Raw genomic sequence first — 21,479 nt, forward strand, 5'->3', positions numbered from 1 at the left:
TGGCTATACTGTACATGCCAAGTACTACCCGGTGATACTGAAATACAGTAGATGTTTCTGCTTTTCCATTAATTCACCAGTACATCACCGTTATCATCTCTTAATTGAATCAATTAAAGTCAGTGAGCACGTGAAAGCAAATCAATGCCACTATTTGGAACGCGGCACGTCACAAGAGACTTGTCCAGACTTCCTCCATCCTTAATCCGAACCATTTATCCTAGGGGTCCACAAACATTGTCCTGTGAGGGCCACATAACTTTTCCCTTCTCTGATGGGGGGCCGGTGTCAGTTTGTAACATCAACAATCGTAGGGGAGCTTTAAAAAAATATTGTTTCCCAGAAAGCCACACATAACCAAATAACCCTTTCCAGGTTCTTTACAGAAAAAAGTCAGGAAACAAATAAAAACACTATTAATGAAGTAAATAATACTTAATAACCCTCTCTGAGTTCTTCACAGAAAAAACAGGAAATAAATAATAACTAAACAACTCTCTCTCTTTATAGCCCCTTGAAATCCACAAAAAAAGAGTTCTGCCATCTACGAGAACGCCACCTATTTTGTCTTGTTTATGTCTGCTACCGTCTTGTTCACGTGTTCTACTAATTGATCTGAGACACAACTAAAACACTGAAACATTCTATGGTGTGTAAATAACTTTGTGACCTTGATTTCAACCCTATTTGTGTCATGGGTCATTTCCCCCCAAAGACCACCTTTGTACTTTTTTTTTTGTACAGCTTCCATGGAAATGTGAATAAGAACAACACTTCAATTTTTCTTCAGTTGGCGACAATCTAGGAAAAGTCATAAAATTTCAAGTAAAAAAATGATCATTTAGGGTTTTTTTGGGGGCGTTTTTAACACAGTGAGGACAACCGAGGACAACAAGAGGGTTGGAGGGCCGGGTCAAATGTGCATGCGGGCCGGATACGTAGGCCGTAGTTTGGGGACCCCTGCTTTAGGGGCTCCGTATACGCTGTTGACGAGACGTCTGCTTTCAAACTTAACCAAAAATAAATACATAAATAAATAATCTTGTCTATTTGAAAAAAACATAATTTAGCCTATCAGTCCACAAGTGCTAATCAGCATCCTTACAGCAGTGCTTTACCCCTTGAAGCAACATAATGAAAGCACACAGTGCAGCAACAAAACTGTATGTAGCCTAGTCAAGTCAAGTCAACAGTATTTATAGAGCACTTTCAAATAGCCATCGCTGCATACAAAGTGCTGTACATGGAGCGATTGAACATACACAATAAACAGTAAGACGAATCGTTAATAAAGGCGGTAGAAAGCACCAAGCAGTAAAATCAAGAACAAATCTAAGTCATGCTGCGTCGAACACCAAAGAATACAAGTGAGTTTTGAGGAGGGCTTTAAAGATGGGCAGCGAGGAGGCTTGCCGAATGTTCAGTGGGAGGTCATTCCAGAGAGAGGGACCAGCAACAGAAAAGGCTCCATCCCCTCTGAGCCTCAGTTTAGTTCTTGGTACTTCTAACAAAGACTGGTCCACAGACCTGAGGCGCCGGGCAGGTGTGTAGGGGCGGATGAGCTCAGAGAGGTAAGGTGGCGCGAGATTATTCAGAGATTTGAATGAATGAATGGGGAGCCAGTGAAGGGATGCCAGAGTAGGAGTTATATGCTCCCTCTTACGAGTACCAGTCAAGAGGCGAGCAGCGGCATTCTGGACCAGCTGAAGGCGCTTAATGGAGGACTGGCTGACTCCAAAGTACAGGGCATTACAGTAATCGAGCCTGGATGTGACAAAGGCATGGATTGCTGTCTCAAAAGTGTGAGGAAAGGTTTTATTTTGGCCAGCTGTCTAAGGTGAAAGAAGCTTGATTTAACAACGGCACCAATTTGCAGATCGAGTTTGAAATCACTGTCCAGTTTAAGGCCCAAGTTTGAGACCGTTGATTTCAGATAAGGAGACACGGGGCCCAAGTCTACAGGATGGAATGTACAAGGGCCACTGGAACCAAACAATATCACCTCTGTCTTCTTTTCGTTGAATTTCAAGAAACTTTGTGCCATCCAGGTTTTGATTTCCTACTGTACAGTGACAATGTAACAGTTTCATGTTGCTATGTAATACAATTTTGTAAGTCAAATCACTGTTATCTCAAGTTACTCGTGTGGTCCAATTAATTGTTTGTGAGCTTTTCCTTTTGGAAAGGTGCAACATCAATCATTGGCCTTCATAGAAAAAGAAAGCCGTAGACAAGTGCTACTGCAGCTGTTTTGATGTCAAAATGTTTATGCACGGAAAACACTAGTGACATTTCTCATTGAGGGGCTGCCAATATGCCGTTTGAAGTTGTTTGCACGATGCTCGCTTTCTTCCCATCTACACTGATATTGACATATTTGCAGGAATGTCCATTGCAAAGTACTACTAACACTTTCTGCCCTTTACCTAATATTTTCTGCATGGAAACACGGGCATATTGAATAACACACCAATTCATAATGTTCCTGACGCATTCTTGTCAAAATAATGTTCTATTCCAAATAATGACACATCGGACCTGGGACACATATTTAGAACTCTACAGTTACTACAGTGCACAGTTTGTCATGTTATCAGGTGACAGGGTGCATGAAAGGGTTAAATATTTAACTGTACATTGGGTTTACATGAGAGTTCCCCTCTGATGGCAGCAGTTTGACCCGAATTTGTACTGTTTGTAATGTTTTCTTGAAAAACACATCTAAGGCATACAGATCAGGCAATCCACACTTTTGTAATTCATTGCTCATAATGTATAATATTACGTCCTGTCCCTGTCGGTGACCAATCCTTACGTGGACCCACCAGTTGACAATAACTAGGACAGACAAACCGACCGACTAACAGGTAGGTTGGTATGTAGGCAGGCAGGTAGGTAATTAAACTGACAGATAGATAGATAGATAGATAGATAGATAGATAGATAGATAGATAGATAGATAGATAGATAGATAGATAGATAGATAGATAGATAGATAGATAGATAGATAGATAGATAGATAGATAGATAGATAGATAGACTACTTCTCAACAATTGTAACGATCGTTTTTAAAAGTCAGACTATACAATACAATACAATACATGCTGATTTATATAGCGAATTACTGAAAATTAAATACAGCGCACCTGCGACTCTCGTGGGGATAAATCAATGGTCCCCAAACTACGCCCCGCGGGCCGGATACGTGTGTTAAAAACTCCCCAAAGACCCCCTAAATGATATTTTTTTAAACTTGAAATTTTATAACTTTTCCTAGATTGTCCGCAACTGAAGAAAAATTGAAATGCTTTTATTCACATTTCCATGGAAGCTGTTCAAAAAAAAGTACAGAGGTGGTCTTCGGGGGAAAATGACCCATGACGCAAATAGGGTTGAAATCAAGGTCACAAAGTTATTTACACACCATAGAATGTTTCAGTGTTTTAGTTGTGTCTCAGATCAATTAGTAGAACATGTGAAGAAGACGGTAGCAGCCAAAATACAACCTCTCCTCTCACATGAACACTTTGAGACAGTAATTCATGCCTTTGTCACATCCCGGCTGGATTACTGCAATGCCCTGTATTTGGAGTCAGCCAGTCCTCCATTAAGCGCCTTCAGCGGGTCCAGAATGCCGCTGCTCGCCTCTTGACTGGTACTCGTAAGAGGGAGCATATAACTCCTACTCTGGCATCCCTTCACTGGCTCCCCATTCATTTTAGAGTTATTTTTAAGATCCTCCTCTTTGTTTTCAAATCTCTGAATAATCTCGCGCCACCTTACCTCTCTGAGCTCATCCGCCCCTACACACCTGCCCGGCGCCTCAGGTCTGTGGACCAGTCTTTGTTAGAAGTACCAAGAACTAAACTGAGGCTCAGAGGGGATGGAGCCTTTTCTGTTGCTGGTCCCTCTCTCTGGAATGACCTCCCACTGAACATTCGGCAAGCCTCCTCGCTGCCCATCTTTAAAGCCCTCCTCAAAACTCACTTGTATTCTTTGGCGTTCGACTCAGCATGACTTAGATTTGTTCTTGATTTTACTGCTTGGTGCTTTCTACCACCTTTATTACCGATTCGTCTTACTGTTTATTGTGTATGTTAAATCGCTCCATGTACAGCACTTTGTATGTAGCGATGGCTGTTTGAAAGTGCTCTATAAATACTGTTGACTTGACTTGACACTGTATTTTATAATTGGCTTGCTCTCTTAACTGTTATGGGTGACTACGGAACAAACACAAAACTAATATCACCTGAAGATTTTGGACGCATACACCACACGGTGTGTTTATAGTCTCAGACATTGGCTCCAGCCCCAATTAAGCATGCCAGAATGAGTTGCAGTGTGGACCACAGTGCCCAGCTCGGAGTTATGGATGAGCAATCACTCGAGCTGTGCCTGACTCTGAGTGTTAATTACATCTGACATTAAAATAACATGATTCAAGGTTGGACCCAGAGAAATTAAAATACTTTTCACCAAAGAATCTTACAATATTGTGAATATAGATATGAAGGACTAATTGGGATGCATGGTGCTTCGGGAAAAGCAGTGACTCATCCTCCCATCTATCTATCTATCTATCTATCTATCTATCTATCTATCTATCTATCTATCTATCTATCTATCTATCTATCTATCTATCTATCTATCTATCTATCTATCTATCTATCTATCTATCTCTCTCTCTCTCTCTCTCTCTCTCTCTCTCTCTCTCTCTCTCTCTCTCTCTCTCTCTCTCTCTATCTATCTATCTATCTATCTATCTATCTATCTATCTATCTATCTATCTATCTATCTATCTATCTATCTATCTATCGCAGGGGTGCTCATTAGGTAGATCCCGATCTACCGGTTGATCTAAGACAGGTCCCAAGTAGATCAGAAGAGTGTCGAGGACATTTGTGTGTCTTTGTGCATGCTAATAATATATTTTTGTGTTAAGTTACACTGCACCCTAATCATCTTATCAGTCTCATTTTTACCAAAAAATATTTAAAAATAAAATAAAGCAGCTAAATCTCGAATTTACGGTGGCACGTGATTACGTCACCGGAAGTTGTTAGCTCTCGGCAGTCTGCAATCGCCGCTTGTGATCAGAACTGCTGCACTTTATCTTTTATCGTCATTATTCTCATTCGGAGTTTGCTTCGTGTACAATTCACCGAGGGCAGGAGTAAAGAATAGGAATCTAGGAGGGCCCAGGGAAGCACTTTAAAACGGTACGTGTTAGCTACGATAGTTAACGGGCTGCAAAAGTGCGTCGCATGCCTCAGTTTCAGGCTGTTTCTCATCAGGGCGTGCGCGTGCGCGTGAAGGTAAGGGTAGATCCCGGGAGGTTCGTTGATCGAAAAGTAGATCTTCGATCCAAAAAGTTTGAGCACCCCTGATCTACTGTATCCATCTGTCCAACCCTATCTCTCCCTCCCTCCTGCCCTCCCTCCATCACAAAGTAATTAACACTGACTTAGACAACAGTGAAATAACACAACCCGATTCTCTTCAGAAAGCAGCATTCAAAATCTTATTTTAATTTGTATATTTACTCCATAAACATTATTACAAAACTCAGCAAGTTACCAATATTACATTATCACCATACAGGCTTGATCACAAATATTTAAAACCTTTGCAACAGTTACAACAAAACAAACAAACAAAAAAAAAGAAAATAATACTCAAATAATTTACATGAAATTCTATAAAACAGCAAATTGATCACAAATTATATAGATATATTTTTTTCTCCAAAGTTTTCTTTTTTTCCCCCTTTGCTTATTTGTGTTTTACACAGTAACACAACACTCACACAACAAGATCATGGTCTTATTACAAAAACTCCCAACAAAATGTAAATATTTCTAGTTTTTTGTCGATACTTTCATATTTTGGTTTTTAAAACCAGAAACTTGTCATTGTATATCCTTTCGACTGCCCAATGAGGCGCATAAAAGGTTACTCACACACACAAATACTTCACAGCACTTTCTAAGAAAAATATACACTTACAAAATATGTTACAAATTGGCACACAAAAAATATACAAGATTTTGTTGTGTCAAGAGTTCATTACGATTCCTTCTGGATACAACTCTAGACAGTATATATAAAGCTTGGCAATATTTTAACGAAAAGAGCAAAAGTAATTCCAATCAATGTCAAAGAATCATGAAGTGAATACATCAAACATAACGTCATAATATACATTCATAAGGAGGATTAGGAACCTAATCTAGTTTGCATTTCTTTTTGTTAACTCTGGGAGAAACCAAATGAAATTAAACAAAACAAAATGTCAGCTTTCTTAGCACCATTAAAATGAGGCAGCTCAACAGTGGCACATTTCAAAAAGAAAAAGAAAACTTCAAAGATAAGTACATTCAATTTGACAATAGGCAGAAATGAGAGAAGGCAGTCTAAATGGGTTTGCAACCCATGTGGAGCTTCCCATCAGCAGCTCATCTTGGTCCTAACCCTGATATTCTGGAGGAGAGAAATGCAGGATCATGGCAGAGAGGGAAAACAAAAAAGCAATAGTTTGATTTGGATCTTATTACGATCATCCTTGTGCCGCCACGCCCTTTGTGACAAGGCCCGTACATAAGTCAAGCTTCCACATCTGCACTCATCACCTTAAAATTAAATTGCCCCCCAAAAAATAACACAAGTCTTTCTCTTGTGTATAATCTGTAAAAGAAGCTGCATCTTCTTGAAATAAGCTATATAACATTATTCTTATTTTTTTGCAGCCATTTGTAAGATTGATTGTATTTATGGTTGAATCCTGGATGCTCACGAATATGATTTTGATTTTCTGCCAAAACATGGACCATAAACTGTAATGACAACTTAAGACAACCATGAAAAAAACAATGCCTTCCCATGGAAAAAGTAGGCAAAAATAATCTTAAAGTGGATGCGCCTACGGTGAAAAATATACATTAATTTAGAAACATAACTCCACAAGAATGTGAAGGAAAAGATATTCAAATGAACATTTTAGATTTTATTAAAAGTAAGCTTTTCGCATTGGAATTAATCAAAAGAAACGCTTTTGCTTTACGAGATTGCATTTGTACTGAAAACTGCTTTGACATTCACATGAAATCAAACTGCAAAGGATGCCACGACTGACGGCCATTTGGAACGTGCATCCGAATCTCTCTGTTATAAATTGCCTTGAAACTTCAGTCCAAAAGCGCTATTTAGTGAGGCTCAGCCCCAGCTGACAAATAATTTCCTTGCTTAGCCTCAAACATCCTAACTACATTCTCCTTGGTCTGCAGGAAGCTACCGGTAGCTTGAATGCATCTTGCTCTCATCCTGTTCCTCTTCAGTAGCCTTCAGAGTAGATTTCCCCTTTTTTCTCTTGTTGCTGCTTTTCATTGCCGGGTGATGTTGAGGTAAATTGAATTTGGCAAACAAAGTGAGGGCGGGGGGTGATAACAAGAGTGTTTTTGATTTGGTTTAGTGAGTGGTGATGTACCACTGCCAGCTGTTGGTGCCTTTCATCAGACGAGAGAGAGAGAGAGAGAGAGAGAGAGAGAGAGAGAGAGAGAGAGAGAGAGAGAGAGAGAGAGAGAGAGAGAGAGAGAGAGTCCCAAACAAAGAATTCCTGTTGTGGTAAGTCTCTGTGAGGAGAGCAGTATTCCAGGAAATAGAAAATGGGAACAGCCAATATTCACACATATATAAGAGGTCATTTACACAGCATTGTTACTTTTGGCACATTGATTTTAAGGTATAATTTTCTCTTTTTGTTGTTGTTGTTGTTGCAAATATTGCATGTCCCTGTACATCAACAATGACAAAAATACTCTGAGGGTGAAGCTTTTATGACTCTGCAAGGCGTAAAAATGTAAATGTAGATAATCAGTTCTTCTACACTCCTGAAGAAAAAGAAGTGCTTGACAAACGAAAATCATTCCGGCCTCTAGGAGAAAAAAGGCATCTGATATGTCATCAATACAAAATGGTCCCATCTTGTGTTTTCAAGATGCCTTGTGAATAAATGGGGCTCATTAAATGTAGGTTTTCCTCTTGAAATGGGCCAGGCAGTGTATGAAGGACGGCAACAACAGGACATCCACATTCTGCATACAAAAAAAGATGAGGAGGAGGGGTGCGTAGATGTCACTCAATGCATTTGTGTATATAGCTACATCTTTAGGGGGGGGGGAAAGGTATAAATACATACTTCGCGGGAGCATGTTTTGCTGAGAAAATACAAAAAGAAAGCTCCTCAAAAAGCTTGCGGAACATTTTTCGAGGGTTATTCTCTTTTTTTTCCAGACAAAAACAAGAAAGAAAGAAAAAAAACTCAAAATGACTCTAAGAAGAACAAACGAAGCAGAAACAACAAAAGCGAGGAAAATGCAGCCATGGTCGTTTTAAATCTCAATCAAGCTTGACACAATCACTCAATAGGTAGTTTGCAACGTACAAGACGTTTTTCATGCAGATAGTAATTTCCTTTTCGGGGATTAAAGGAAGTGAGAGAAATCAAGGGGAAACTTAGTTCTCATGCAGCTCTGGCATAGCGTCAGTGTAGGTATGCTTGTGAGGGAGGGCTCAGGTATCGTGGGGGAAAGAGAAAGAGGGGGTGCAACAGCAGCTGATAACAAAATATTACCTCAGTTTCTCAAAAGAGCTCATCAGTGCTATGTCCTTATTTGGGTCTCTCTCAGCTCGCTTGCCCTTCAGCGTGTCAATGCGAGGAAACTTTGCACTGGTCTTGTGACGGTACAGCTTTTTGTGCGCAGGCCCCGGGTTAATAAAGTTGGGTTTGTCAAACATGTCACAGCCCAGAGCGAGTTGAGGGAATAAGGGATGAGTTGGGTTGAATTTGGCCTGGTTTTTCCCTCCTTTCCCCCCTGCCTTCCTGCCTCTCCCAGCCCCTGTTAGCATGGCACCCTTTTTCTTCAGATCAGACTCGGTGCCTGCCAAGATTTTAAGCGTCTTTAGGTTGAGACTGTTGGCCTCGCAGGGCGCATCGGCCTCAGACATCGGATTCCAAAGCGGCTCAATGGAGGCCATCATGAATTTCTGGACCTCAGCCATACCGGAGACAATGTTGGACAGGATATTGGAGGGCTCCTCAAACTCTCTCTGGTCGTCTCCGACGAGACTGTTGCTCTCTGACCAGCCCGGGCCAGACCAGTCCCCGCTGCTTGTGCTGTCCGTCAGGCCTGCGCGGCACCCATCTGCTTGGTTCTTGGTTGCCTTACCCTCTAACATGGCCTTAATCTTTTTGGTTGAACGGGAATTCTGTTTGGGGGTCTTGACCTTTTCTGACTTGGGTGTCCTGGGAGCCCGTACTTTCTTCGGGCTCTGTCCTGCAGTTGCCTGTTTGTAATTGCCTTTCCTCTTTGACTTAATGGTTTTGGCCCCTGCCATTTCATCAGTCTGTTCATTAAATTCTGTGGCGTCCAGTTCCCCCTTTTTATCTAAGCATAATACATCCTGGTTATTAAAGTTGTGTAGTGGAAACTGACCGTCCTCCACTGCGTAGGCATTTCCCGTGTGCTCCTGTTGCTGCATTAAGTCACAGTTCCACTTGAGGTCCCTGTTGCGCTCCGTAGACATATCATTTACATCCTGATATTTTCCAACATTCCCTGGTGTCTTCATCTCACGTCCCGCAACCTGTGGGGAGAGGTTGGGCGTCTCAGGCGGGGAAAGCTCTGACAACGACGAGTGTCTAAATTTGTCAGGGGTGAAGTTGGAGATGTCCAGCAGGTCCGAGGATTCCCTGAGTGGCGTGAGGGCATCCATACTCTGCTGAATCACCATTTTAGGACTGCAGTGAGCTAAGAAGCTGTCTCGGCCCTCCTCCTCACCCTCTCGCTCACAAGATTTGAGGCTTAATGAACTGTAATTGCTTGAGGAGGCTGATAAGGAACCCACTGAGTCGTAGCTGATGAGTCTTCCATTGTCAGTGCACAGAGACCCTCTCTGGTATTGCACCTGGCCCTCTACACAGGTTGACTGACACACCTGCAGATCTACCCCAGGCTGTCGTCCGGGCTCCGTCAAGTAGTTCTTCTCGTAAAGTATCCGGTCACCCTCAGGGCTCACTTGGTTGTAGTCAGAAATGGGCAGGCTTTCACTTGCGGGTACAGCAGGTGGAAAGCTGTTGGGTAAGATTGGGGTCTCAGGTCCAAAGTTCTGGTTATGATTCGGGCAGAGCTGTGGATGCCACATTTGGGGGAAACTGGGACAATTCTGGGGAGACTGTTGGAGCTCTGATTCTGAAGGAGGGGAGAGTACACAGCTTTGAGCAAGTTGAAGGGAGCAAAATTGCTTCTCCTCTCGGGAAAGGCCCACAGGATACTGTTGCCTGGAGGGCTGTTGTGGGAAATAGGAGATAGACGTCCCTCCAGAGGAGTCTGTAGCATCTAGCAAGGTCTGCAGGTAGCCCCCCGGGATGACAGGAACCCCGGTTTCCACCTCCTCTGTGGGTGATGCTTTGCTAGGAGGACAGGAAGATGAAACAAACGTGAACTTCACCTTATCTGTGTCACTTGAGATAGTATTGTCAGAGAAATTTGCTTTGGCTGTGGTTGAGCTAATGCTTCCATCTTGTGCACCAGCAGCAAGGTCCGTGGTGTTTGCTGCAGTGGCATCCGTTACGTTTGTCACGCTCTTCCTATCCTCTCCTTCTGCCTCCTTCATTTTCAGGCTTCTCAGCCTCGCTTCACTTTTGAATTTTCTTATCCTGACTATTTTATTTCTTCCAAATCTCCTCCCCTCTCTCTCCTCCCTCTCCTGCGAGCGACTCTTGATTATAATTGTGTCAGAGATGGAGTTGAAGTCCAATGTGACTGGGATGTCCGGAGCCGCTGTTATCTCCCGCGCCATGAGGGTGCCCTCCTCTTTAGTGACACCCGAATGGGCCTGATCAGAGGGCAGAGAACCATGCATGCTGACTGATTGCTCCACAGCGTGAATCCTCTGAACCTTTAATCTGTTTGCGATCTTGTATTTTCTTTTAGGATGACCAGAATAAAAAGGGCGATGGTGGCGCCCGTTAAGATGAAAACCACGTTGCTGTCTATCTCTGGCGACCAGCTTAAGCTGCTCCTGTCTGTCTCTTTGCTTTGCCTGCCAGTAATCCTTCAGTGGAGCCAGTGTCTCGTATTTGCTTACTGTGTTGGCGTTTAAGCTCACAGTACCATCCGCAAGGTTTACTTTGCCCAGTTTCACCGACATGAGCCGTTCTCCTTTAAACCTGTTGATGATGATGTACTTGATGACCACGGGTGGCTCTTTACGACATGATTTCCGCCGTTTTTTGGGACACCAGTCTACGTCCTCCTCTTCTTTCTGACCGGGTGGGGGTTTCTCCTTTTTCTCTGCATTCTTCTCACTCTCAAGCGAGTCAACATCATACAAGTAATCATCACTGTATCGAACCTTTCTTTTAGAACGCAATCCATAGTTAAGCGGATTTGAGGGACTGAGGAATCTTTTGGAGTGAGCCTTCTTCGATTTGCCCTCCTGCACAGTGTCTGAGGAGGATCCAGTACAGGAGCTGTCATCGCTAAATTCCCCCGATTCCTCTGTGGAATTAAAGTCGATGACATAGTTCACTTTAGGAGTTGACATGGGTGAGCCTTGGGAGCCGTCAAGAGGGCTCTGGCCACTGCAGTCCCCTGGGTTTTCCATCTGCTCTGGTTGAAGGATGAGCTCATCCATTTTGGGCTGAAGCTCATCAACACTCCTCCTCAAGACTCCTACTCCTTCTTCTTTCTTGGCACAGTTGGCCAGGACACTAGGGAAAAAATTAAACTGTGTCTCTTCCTGGAGCACATTTGTTTTTTCCCTCATGTTGTCCTGAAATGACTCATAACGAATCTTGAGTGAGCAAACATCACTACTTAAGGTAGAGTCGTCATCCTCATCATCAAATAAATTGTCAACATCTTCCTCAGAGAAGAGGTTGACGGACAGCTCGTTCTTGGAGCAAAGATCCAGCAGCTCCATCTTGCTCTCGCTAATGAACGACTCAAAGTATCCCCAGTCCTGGCTGGCATTAGCCAAGAGTACCTCCTCTCCGCTGACTTTGTCCAGTAACAGTCCTTCATACAAGTTCTTTGTTGTTGCATCGTCCTGGGGGTCGTCACAGTCATTTGTAATTTTGCTTTCTTCCGCTCTCTTGCCTTCATCAGAGGCTTTCGGCAGTGGAAAATTAAGTAGCTGGTCAGAGAGGAGCTGTTCTCCGTAGTGACTCACTGCCTCCCCCGCATGGCTCAGGCACTGGATGCTTATGTTGTTGATGTCTGAGAAATCCTCACGGTTCACATCCCCTATCCGTACACTTAGTCCACTTTCTGAATTAGGGCTCGTGCTAGGCTCCTGTGGTGGGTTCTGTTCGGTGTTGGCATCGCAGGTCTCAATAAAGCAACCGAGGCAGGTGCGGCTCGGCTGAAGGAGACACTCATCTGTCAGAGTAGATACGTTGTCAGGCTCCATCATTGTCAGTGCCAGAGAGGTAGCAGCGGGCAACCGAATCCTCTTCTGTGTATCACTCATTGGGCCCCAGGAGCTTACAGGTGGGTTAGGAAGTGATGCGGCACTCGGGGTGTGTTGAAAGTGAGGGACGAGGGTTGGAACCTCATGGGAGGGAGGGCATTGAACTGTTGTCAGACCAAGAGAGAGGTCAGAGCCAAGTGGGAGGGGGAAGGAAAGAGTTGGTGAGGAGACTGTGGGTCTCTGGTGCGCTGGGCAGAGCTGCTGTGATGACTCCACTGCAGGAGGAGTTGGGGGTGGGAGAGCAGCATCAACAAGTCTGCTTAGACTCAGGTCACCACTCGGCTCACATACCCCTGCTGGGAAACAGAAAAAAATGAAAATTTACGCCAAAGTAAAAACACAGCATTTCATTTTTTTCTGTGGCCTTGAAATATTATTAACTGTCCACCTGAGTGGGGAATTTTATCCAGCAAGGACTGCACTGATTCACTGATGTGGCTATTGCAGATTCGATTCCTGGTACTACAAATTTTAATGAGTCATAACACATAACGTAATCACTTGCATGTTCAGTGGTAAAATGTATTAAAGGGGAAAAACGACACTAACAGAATAGAAATATGAAGAGTATAGTGCAACAATGATTCACTTGCCTCAGAAAACAAGCATGACGGCATAAATGAAATCGAGAAAGCCACACAACTACAACCTATACTATAATGCTGGGTTGCCCAAAATTGAAATATTTTAGTCACTGAAAGTCATGAAAGGAATACAACTGCAACCGTTTTGAAATCCTGGCAAAATAAAGAAGACTGTATTAGTGTTTGTGAGTGGGTGGAATGCTTTATAGGGTTTCTTTGTGGCTGGACTTGCAATGTATGCAACGGACACCCTGATTAGGAAAGGACAGGTCCGACTCTTCCTACTCAGGAAACTGAGGTCTTTTGGGGTTCAGGGGTCGCTCCTTAAGACTTTCTATAACTCGATGGTGGCCTCGGCCATCCATTATGGCATTGTCTGCTGGTCAGGCAGCATCTCAGCCCGGGACAGAAAGAGACTGGAGCGACTGGTCAGGAAGGCCAGTTCTGTCCTGGGTTGCTCCCTTGACACTCTGCAGGAGGTGGGCAACAGAAGGATGCTGACTAAGCTAAAAGCTATGATGGCCAGTCCCTCCCACACCCTCCAGCCCGCCCTGACAGCACTTGGTAGCTCCTTTAGCCAGAGACTGCTACACCCGCGCTGCAAGAAGGAGAGATACCAACGCTCGTTCCTACCGACTGCTGCCAGGCTGCTGAATAAAAATAACAACAACAACAACAACAATAATAATAATAATAATTAAATGATGTGAAAGACAATTGTAAATAGCACTGCCATTTATCCATTTTGTGTTTATATTGCACTTAATTGAACGGCGTTTGTTGTTTTTTTTTCTTCTTTCTTCTTTCTACCTACTTTCTTGCTGCTGGAGGCTGTAAATTTCCCCAGTGTGGGACAAATAAAGGATATCTTATCTTATTCTTACGTCTATCCAAACAATTTCTACAACACTTGTCTTCAATCGGGCAGAAGATCTTATCCCAGTTGACTTTTAGCGAGTGGTGGACTACATGTATAATCTGAATGACTATACTGTAGATAGTGTGAATAAATACATAAATAAGCATGCAATCTGACCTCTGTATTTCATCCATCACAGCAGTGAACACAGCTAAGAGCTACTCAAGTGCCCAGAGTACAGTGTGGTGTCGTGGTGTACAGTGTATAAAGCAGCTCAAAGACACCCCAACATTACACAGGGTTCGTTACAAAATTCAGTGTTTTATTTTTTGGGTGGTCTTCAGAAGGCTGATTGGGACGTTGTCTTAATCAGTGGAAGAATGATGAGGAACAATCAAAATCCACAGAAGCAAGCTTGTAGCAGCAGGCAGATAAACGTGTTTGCGCTGCATAATTAGATCACAGCAGTGGAGGCAGGTACGTACACTTGGGATATGGCAAGCCCATATGCTGGAACTCATCGAAGTAATATCAAACACACCTGCCTCACTAGGCTGAGACATAACCCTTATTTCTTTTGGAAAATATACAATTAAAAAAGAAAAATGAATTCATTCCCCTAGGTTAACCAGCAATGTCACCCATCTTTGGATAGATGCACCACATCGTTATTGATGTGATGGTAAATGCTTCAGGGAGGACTGCTTAACAAACAATATTCACCATGGGTGAGTTGCTATTGAGCAGATCTTTGAATATGCATATGATCTAGGAGTGATTCAGCGAGGTAATGAAATTTGCAAGAGCACGTCTCATGGGCTTCTATCCTGCAGAAATATTGCAACATGACCGCTTGTCATGAAGAGCATACATGTGCTGTATGCTCTATCATTTAACGATGGCAATCCCCAGGGAAATATGCATCTTCTTGCTTATTCTCATTGTCAGAAAACTGCGACTTGTCGGCTTGTAAGAGCATCACATCGGTTTCTATACTTGCCCCCATTTCTCGATAAAATGTTCGCAGAACTGGCCCCACTGACGATACTGACACATTTCCCTTTTGCGAGCGAGCTGGTGGGACGTATCTTGGACGAGCTTGCCTTGATCCCCGACTGTTGTGTTACAACCTAAATTCTGTTTTGTATTTATTCATTCCCTAATTATGTATTCTCCTCATTTTGTGGCATTTCCCTATGCAGCACTGTTAGATTTTCTGTCCAGTCAGATTCCAGCCTTTATATGCTAATCTGCCCAGGACCTTCAGAGACGCGGTGAAGGCTGATGCAACTTTAATCATATTAACAATAGTACTGTTCTTCAGAAGGCGAAATCAAGTCAAAAATGTTCTTTACAATAGTGTGTTCGATGTACCACCCTAAGTCTAAACGCGGCATTCTGATTAATATTGCGTTTGTGGAATATGTGTATAATACAGCGTCTAAGGGCTGAATTTGCAAGCGCCCCATGACCAAACCCAGAAAACAGGTGAGCTGTGATGGTCGTTACTTAGGCGCCGTGATGTCATTTAAGTCAACAGCAAGTGGCAAAATGGCCACCCCCTTAGATACCGGTACATAACAACGGGATGGATTTTTCTGCTGGATTCATCATCCACAAACGCACTATTAATCAGAATTCTGTGTTTAGATTACTGAGGGTGCAAAGAACATATTAGTGTTGAAAACATTTTTGGCTTGCTACCGACCCACATGAGGATAACCGGTTCAGATAATGGATGGGTGGATGGATGGACATCCCCTTTAACCCATCAGAATCGAGTACAGATGGTTGTTCTCGTCTCGAGTGTAAGGGCGGATGGTTGTTCGTCTATGTGTGCCCTGCGATTGGCTGGCAACTGGTTCGGGGTGTACCCCGCCGACTGCCCAAAGACATCTGGGATAGGCTTCAGGACACCCACGACCCTCGTGCGAATAAGCGGATTAGAAAATGGATGGATGTGTGTGTGTGTGTGTGTGAGACAGAGAGAGAGAGAGAGAGAGAGAGAGAGAGAGAGAGAGAGAGAGAGAAAAACCTGTACTTGTCTGTGTGTGTGTGTGTGTGTGTGTGCGAGAGAGAGAGAGAAAAACCTGTGTATGTGTGTGTGTGAGAGAGAGAGAGAGAGAGAGAGAGAGAGAGAGAGAGAGAGAGAGAGAGAGAGAGAGAGAGAGAGAGAGAGAGAGAGAGAGAGAGAAACCTGTACTTGTGTGTGTGTGTGTGCGTGTGAGTGATGCATGTGCGTATTGGCTTTGGGGGTATAGTGTTAGAGAGGCCATCTGTCTCCAGCTGGACCATTAGCTCTTCAGCTGTTCAGAATGTGCCACAGATCAGTCAGACAGGTCCACACACACACACACACACAGACACACACACACACACACACACACACACACACACACACACACACACACACACAGTCTTTCAGCAATGACTTTAGATGACAAATCACGTTTGACATGAAAGGTCAAATGGGGCTCGGAAGCCACACAAGCACTTACACAGGCTACAACATAATGCTGCTTCTTCATGTAAGATAGCAGATGTGAACAAGACACGCACTTCGGATACAGCTGCCCCAATTCAGTCTGTGTCTCACAGTACAAGAACCTCATATATGGAGCAGGTCCTGTTGTAGGACAATTTGTGTTTGAATAGAAACGCAGGCCGGATGTGAAACAGCTCATGCAATTTTGACCATATGGACCGACATCGACTGCTGGCAAGCCGCGGCTAACGGTCGGGAGTCTCAGCCCTGTCGTGCCTGACTACGCTAGACTGCCTAACCCTCCGCCAAGATAGACGAGACCTGACAATATACGATGTAGATAAAGTGCGATATAAGTGCACTCCATTTACCATGACAATCAAAATAGATCTTGGACATTTGGACATTTTTTGGACTAATTAAGATATCCTTTATTTGTCCCACAATGGGGAAATTACAGTCAGAATTCAGAAAGGAAAACACTGGGTAGGGAGAGGGAAAAAAAACACACTCGAACTATCCTCTTCTGAGGATAATTTAAGTCCAGGATAAAAAAGACCCTAGCACATAAATAAGCATATATATGACAGTTACAACAAGTCACAAGACATGTAATAAGGGGGAGGATGAATGGGAAGGGGGGCGGGGGAGCGGGGGAGCGGGGGACCGCGACACGGGGCACGTCTGACCAGCTGCACGGTCCACCTTGCGCTCCACAGATCGTACCACGTCGCGGGGGAAAAGAATCGGAGCGATGAAGACGGTGATAATAAGGATGTGTATGCGCGTGTGATTGTCTAGTTGTGTATGTGTATGGGTGTACAGGTCACAGCTGCTTCGTCGTGGTCTACTCATGAAAACAGTCCCGGCTTATCAGTCCATGGCCGAGAAGGAGGGGGGTGATGGGGGGGTGGGGGACTAGCTTCCATGCATACTTCCATCCAGGGGAAAGGGTCCAGATAGCGTTCTTTGTTTTGGAGGGACGGCCGCCAACATTTTCAGACAGCCTTTAGTCCGTGGCCTGTATCTCTTCACTGGCGCCGATCAGCCCAATTCTCCTGGCGCGGATTCCAACTTCTCCATGTTGTTGTCGATCGTACGGAGTCGCTCCAAAACCGCATCTATATTGCGGTTGAGCTCAGTCACCGCTTGAGTCTGAGTGTTGGACATTCGCGCCAAACCATCCAGAATGACCGGCAGCTTCTTCACTTCCAATAAAGACGCTACTGTCGGTTGAATTTTTCGATAGAACAGTAAGCTGCCAACACCAACCAGCAGCATACCTGCTATCAGAAGGCCGATAATGTAGATGTCTTCCACATCCTCAACGGACAGTATTGACAGGCACACCATTCTCCACTTTCACCATGGATCAAGGGCGTATCCGGCAGCAAATGTCCCCGAGGGGCAAGTAGGCGCCCCACTGCCTGCTCTTTTCGTCGAAATTTTTTTTGTCGATTGCATCGAGAGACCAGCCAACTAATTCCATGGTTAGTTCTTCAGATGAAAATACGGTAGGAGGCTAGGAAAGGTTAGACAAAGACAGCAAAAGACAGGCGAGCAAGGAGGGGGGGGGGGGGGGGACAGGAGCTGAGCAAAAAGTGTCCACCTTCGTCGAGAGCCAAGCAGGAAAAAAAGGACATGTTTTCAGCAAAAGTACAATTAAAAAAGAATCTGATTGGACTCGGTGGTCAAATGTTCATCCAATAAGGAAACACAGATTTGCCCTCAAAGTCTCGGCTCCACTAACAACAGTCTGTTTTCACCCCCACTTCCCCAATGGGTATTTTTAATGACATTTTACTTTGACTGTAAAGTAGTCCACAATTACTCCATTTTGTCTCAATTCTGTCCAAATGCAATGAATTAACAAACAATTTTGCACAATGTTCTGAACAGCTAGGAATCCATCCATCCCTAGTTATAATAAATAAGATAATCTAATTATTGACAGAATTTACTGCCATACTGTAAGTCCAATGCATTCTATGTCGTTCTAATTAAATACGTGCTTTAAAAGTGATATAACGGTCAAACATGCAGGAGTAACAGACTATTTACTATTGCTCCATTAAACATTAGACAGGAGGTTAAACACAGACAAACAAATGAAGCACTACAGCGAGCTCAACTTCCTTGGTGAAAGTGAACCGCTTCGCTATCAGATTACTGCAGAGGAGTGGAAATGAAAATAGCTGATTTGGCTTTTCCAACTGACATTTTTTTTCATAGTTCCGCTCCATGTGTGCCATCTTTATCGCTTCTCCCTCTCCATGCTGGCTTTCTCGCTGTTCTACTCACTATCTGCTTCCTTTGCAACTCCCTCGCGCCTTATCCTTGTTATACGGAGGCCCTTACATTCACAAAATGCTGATGTAGCTGTTCCCTCAGCTCAGCCACCTGGGGCGTTCACTCATCCAGCTGGTAGGCCAACTACAGAAGCTGATTGCTACCTATTGCTCCATCTTCACTAGAAGATATATCCTGTGTGAATGGTGTGGAGAAATCAATGCAGCTGGTATTCATAATAAGCGGTGAGTAAGTGCAGCTTGATTCATGGCGGTCCTTCTCCCAAAGCCTGTCTTCCTTCCTGCCTCTTTTCCAGCATTGTATCCGAAGGAATTGCCTTTCATCAATGAGACGACGTAATTCGAGACTACCACACCATGGATCCATCAAAGACTCCCTGCTTCTGGTTCTACTGTCACATGTAACGGGGGTGTCATATCTATATATATATATTGCGCGTCGTCCCGCACGTGGTCTGTCCTTCCGTCTGTCCCTTTTCAAAACGTACCTACCTCACCGCGCCGCTGCGCGCTGCCACTGCGCGCTGCCACTGCGCGCTGCCACTGCGCGCTGCCACTGCGCCGCTCAGGCAGTGGCTCACTACGATCGCGCGGGCATCTTAGCGAAAAAATGTTGTCTACCCACAAGCATTGCAATGAAATTGTTAGTTATTTAGTAGAGCTAAACATCTCTTTATTTTCGCGATAAGCAATGAAGATGAACAAAAAGTTGAACCAAGCAACAACACTTTTGTGGGCCGAAGGCCCACCTTACCAGCCTTCCGCAGGAACTAGCTGATGAGCCGCCCGGAGGGCGGCGAACAACCACCTTACCAGCCTTCCGCAGGAACTAGCTGATGAGCCGCCCAGAGGGCGGCGAACCAGCTAGTTTTCTATAAGGCTTGTTCGCTTTAGGTCGCGGCTAAGATTGAGTCTATCTCAGCTGACTTGACAGCTGACAAACTTCAAATAGGAATTAATCGCCCACCAGGTTGCTTATGCACCCCCCACCCCAATTTAACATTTATTTGATTGGAACATAGTAACTATTTTTGCATTAAGAAATGCTTGCCTTGTACTGTCTAGCACTCAAAATATTAAGACGCAAATGATGGGATTTTGTTTGCATGATGAGAAGATAATCTGCAACAATCCATTAGGCCCAGAAAGTAAATTTGAAGTGTGTTTGTGTGTGTGTGTGTGTGTGCGTGTGTGTGTGTGTGTGTGTGTGTGCGTGTGTGTGTGTGTGTTGGCTATGACACTTTGTTGACCACTTAAGTGTATTTGCTATCGTTGGTCATAAGAGCTGCACGATATTGGGAAAACATAATAACCAGAAGTGCTTTGCCACTGTAACTGCTAATTGCAGCATTGCTAAAACAACACATTCAAAGGTGGCCTCAGATTTTGGCACAGTACAGTACATTATGCGCCAGGGAAGTAATACAATTTCACCTGTGTTCTCCACTGCAATTGCATTATCTGCCTGGGAAGTCTTCACAACCAGTGTGAGACCACTGTCGGTTAACACGTCCATCAATATGGCTCCACGCTGCACGCACTACGCATCATTCTGACTGTCCCACCTGTTGAAGACAACCAGGGAGGGGGAGAGCATGAGAGAGAGAGAAGGGAAGCCATCATTAAAGGGTGAATGCAGTTGTGTCTAATGCATGATGACATTAAAGCCAGTGTACTAGATTTCATTACAGCAAAGATCCGCGCGAGACTTCGACAAGCACAAAGTTACAGTAATTGAAGGAAAACATGACAGAGACATCAAACAAGCCCTGGGGGAAGCAAACCATCGCTCTTTCTTCTGTGTATCGCAGATTCCAGTCTAAGATTAATTTAAACTTTGCCAAGCAAGAAAGTACACAGCTGAGATCACAATGGAAACTGCGCCAATCTTTCCTATTTTAAGGTTCATTTAACATTTATAGCACAGTTGTTAACCTATGCCAACCTCACATAGGCAGCTCTGAGCATATTTGTTTATTGTAATTAGCCGACTGCCTCCCTCCTATGTGCCTTGGCGGCAAGGAAAACCAAGGCAGCTCAAAGAGGGGAGATTAAAGAGATGTGGCTGAGGCGCTGACAGCACACTGTGAACACCGACTCGTTTACTGTTGCGACTTATGGGGAGTGCGGTGGGAGATGACTGAGTGTCTATGTGGCGCAGGAGAGGCAGTGCACAGGCAAGCATGCAGGTTGGAACAAAAGAGTTCCTCAAAAAAAACCAAAAAAAAATATGGTTGAAGTTTGTCAGCCAAGCACATCATACTGAAAAAGGGCTGGATGGCACAAACGACTTGTTTCAGTTCACAACGATGTTTTTACATTTCCTTCGTCAGTGATGTGTAAGCGTCATCAGGGCATTGAGGGGGAGGGCTACACGGTCAATGTTTCCTGAATTTCTTGACAGTCGCTAATTTGAACTGGTTAGTGGGCAGGATTACAATTTGTTTAAATTAACCACTGGGGCAGTTATGTTTGAGCCTTATGAACTCTGCATAGCAACAAGTGATGTCTCGACAAAGACAGAATGCCAGCAATTCTGTTGATCTGCATTGTTGTGGCTGTTTGATCTTTTTATTTGATTTCATTTGAGAAGCTTTATAATGAATCACAAATTATTTATGTTGGTCTGTCGCAATGTTATTTGAGTTAATGAAAAGTAACCAATTAAAACTAAAACTGATAAATGAAATAATGGAGATATATATAT

At 43.9% G+C, this 21,479-nt stretch overlaps 2 protein-coding genes across 5 annotated transcripts in view; one reads left to right on the plus strand and one right to left on the minus strand.

Moving 5' to 3' along the window:
* LOC127607134 (platelet-derived growth factor receptor-like protein) overlaps window positions 1-21,479 on the plus strand; it is a 97,791-nt gene that overhangs the window by 60,014 nt on the left and 16,298 nt on the right. The gene's annotated exons all lie outside the window — the stretch shown is intronic.
* The window catches only part of nexmifb (neurite extension and migration factor b), a 103,882-nt gene continuing 87,914 nt past the window's right edge, over window positions 5,512-21,479 (minus strand). Inside the window, exons 2-4 of one of the 4 annotated variants that reach the window (XM_052073104.1) lie at window positions 20,207-20,337; window positions 8,634-12,828; window positions 5,512-8,094 (exon numbers count right to left, since the gene is read on the minus strand). In XM_052073104.1, coding sequence (XP_051929064.1) covers window positions 7,935-8,094; window positions 8,634-12,828; window positions 20,207-20,288 — 4,437 coding nt within the window. In that variant the 5' untranslated portion in view covers window positions 20,289-20,337 and the 3' untranslated portion in view covers window positions 5,512-7,934. Of the gene's footprint in view, window positions 12,832-20,206; window positions 20,338-21,479 lie in introns of all 4 variants that reach the window. The other 3 variants (XM_052073095.1, XM_052073120.1, XM_052073113.1) reach the window with 3 other exon arrangements.

The sequence above is a fragment of the Hippocampus zosterae genome, chromosome 1 (assembly GCF_025434085.1).
Source record: "Hippocampus zosterae strain Florida chromosome 1, ASM2543408v3, whole genome shotgun sequence".
Classification (NCBI taxonomy): Eukaryota; Metazoa; Chordata; class Actinopteri; order Syngnathiformes; family Syngnathidae; genus Hippocampus; species Hippocampus zosterae.